At 51.4% G+C, this 1,427-nt stretch overlaps 1 protein-coding gene across 1 annotated transcript; it reads left to right on the top strand.

Annotated features, from left to right (window-relative positions):
• Positions 1 to 1,051: 1,051 nt before the first annotated feature.
• Positions 1,052 to 1,390, top strand: CTAM01_17322 (uncharacterized protein; the record flags this gene model as incomplete). Its single annotated transcript, XM_060533307.1, has 1 exon — positions 1,052 to 1,390. One exon carries the CDS (start codon positions 1,052 to 1,054, stop codon positions 1,388 to 1,390), a length of 339 nt encoding a protein of 112 aa, XP_060372115.1.
• Between the last annotated feature and the right edge of the window lie 37 nt (positions 1,391 to 1,427).

The following is a 1,427-nucleotide window of genomic DNA, read 5'->3' as shown; positions in this document are numbered from 1 at the left end:
CCGTAGAATACGCTCCACGGGGGCACGACTCGGTTGGCTTGCGAGGGTTGAGGAACAGGGATCCAGCAAGCAAGAAGATGATCACGAGGGTGACGAACTTATTACAGCGTAATGCAGCCGGCAAGTGGTGGCGAGCGGGCTTCAATGAATCTAGACGGATACATGTGTAGCAGGGTTCGGCTCGATCTGAAGAAATCCGGACCGGTACCGCGTTTCATTGATCTACAATCCATAATGTTCGTACTGTAACATTTCGGGAAGCCTTCTTGTGTAGTTAAACCGTCCTCGTCAATCAACCTTTTGCCCCATGATGAGCGAACATGCACTACAGCGTACATTGAGGTCGATCATCCTATCAAACCCCTAAATCTATAACCTTGATCGCTGCATTCCTTGCTGTCCGACACACCTCTGGGACGCAAGAGCGGGCACCCCTTAGATCAGTCGAGGTTTGCCACACAGTTCGGCAGCTGAGGATGAACCTGGTCGGGGTAATTACGAAGTGAACGGTCCGCGGCAAATGGACGTAGCAGAGGAAACTTCTCTCCAGTACAATATTCTCAACTGACGGGAGACATCAGCATTCTCGCTGCACAGCCCCGAGAACGGTGGTTGACACACAGTATTCAGAACATTGAGATGGCCATCATCAAGCTCCACGATGAGTAGCACGTCCTTCGATACTGTACATCACAAGTGAACAACATATAAATTATACGGAGCTAGGCGAGCGCGTGGAGGTCGTTGTTCCCTTTTTAAGTAGGTAACGCCGTCTAACCCAATAGTCCATTCCTTGTTGACCTCTTTAGAAAGGATCGCCCGTGTGTTCGTTGCCACGGGTATCCTAATAGAAGCCAGGCCTGATTGACCCGCACACACAGCTAGGTCTACGATCTTCCTTCCCGGGAATCCGTATGAGGACCCGGATCGGATTGTGTAGGAATTCCTTCGACAGCACTTTCGGCTCTAGCTGATGTAACGAGGATGAATTGAGACATGTCTGGATGCGACACGACTCGGTATTTCGAAAGCAACGCATGAAAAGAGCCGGATGGCCTTGGTCCTAGTCCTTCGACGTTTACGAAGGGCATGGTGGACAATGAGATGTGGAGTCCCTATAGCGAACAGCGCAAAAAGAGGCATTTATGCTAGCCATGACGGCGTTGAATCGCCTGGCGCCCATTATCGGCGTGTACGACTTCTCATGATCACCGAGGCATCGGAAAAGGAAGGCGGTGGCAGAGTAACACTGGTCGATGTTGGCGGCGGCAGCAGCCATGAGATTCAGTCTATCTGCGAGAACACTGGCCTGCCGCTTGCACGTTGTGTGTTCCAGGACAAGGAGACTGTCATCTCGAAGGTCGAAAATCGGGGACTCTGCCGGGATTGACGCTCATGGTGATTGACGTGTACGAGGAAATATCTTA

The sequence above is a fragment of the Colletotrichum tamarilloi genome (genome assembly GCF_030869305.1).
Source record: "Colletotrichum tamarilloi strain Tom-12 chromosome Unknown Scaffold_502.1, whole genome shotgun sequence".
NCBI lineage: Eukaryota > Fungi > Ascomycota > Sordariomycetes > Glomerellales > Glomerellaceae > Colletotrichum > Colletotrichum tamarilloi.
The sequence above is the reverse complement of the archived record's forward strand: the minus strand, read 5'-3'. Positions and strand labels throughout refer to the sequence as shown.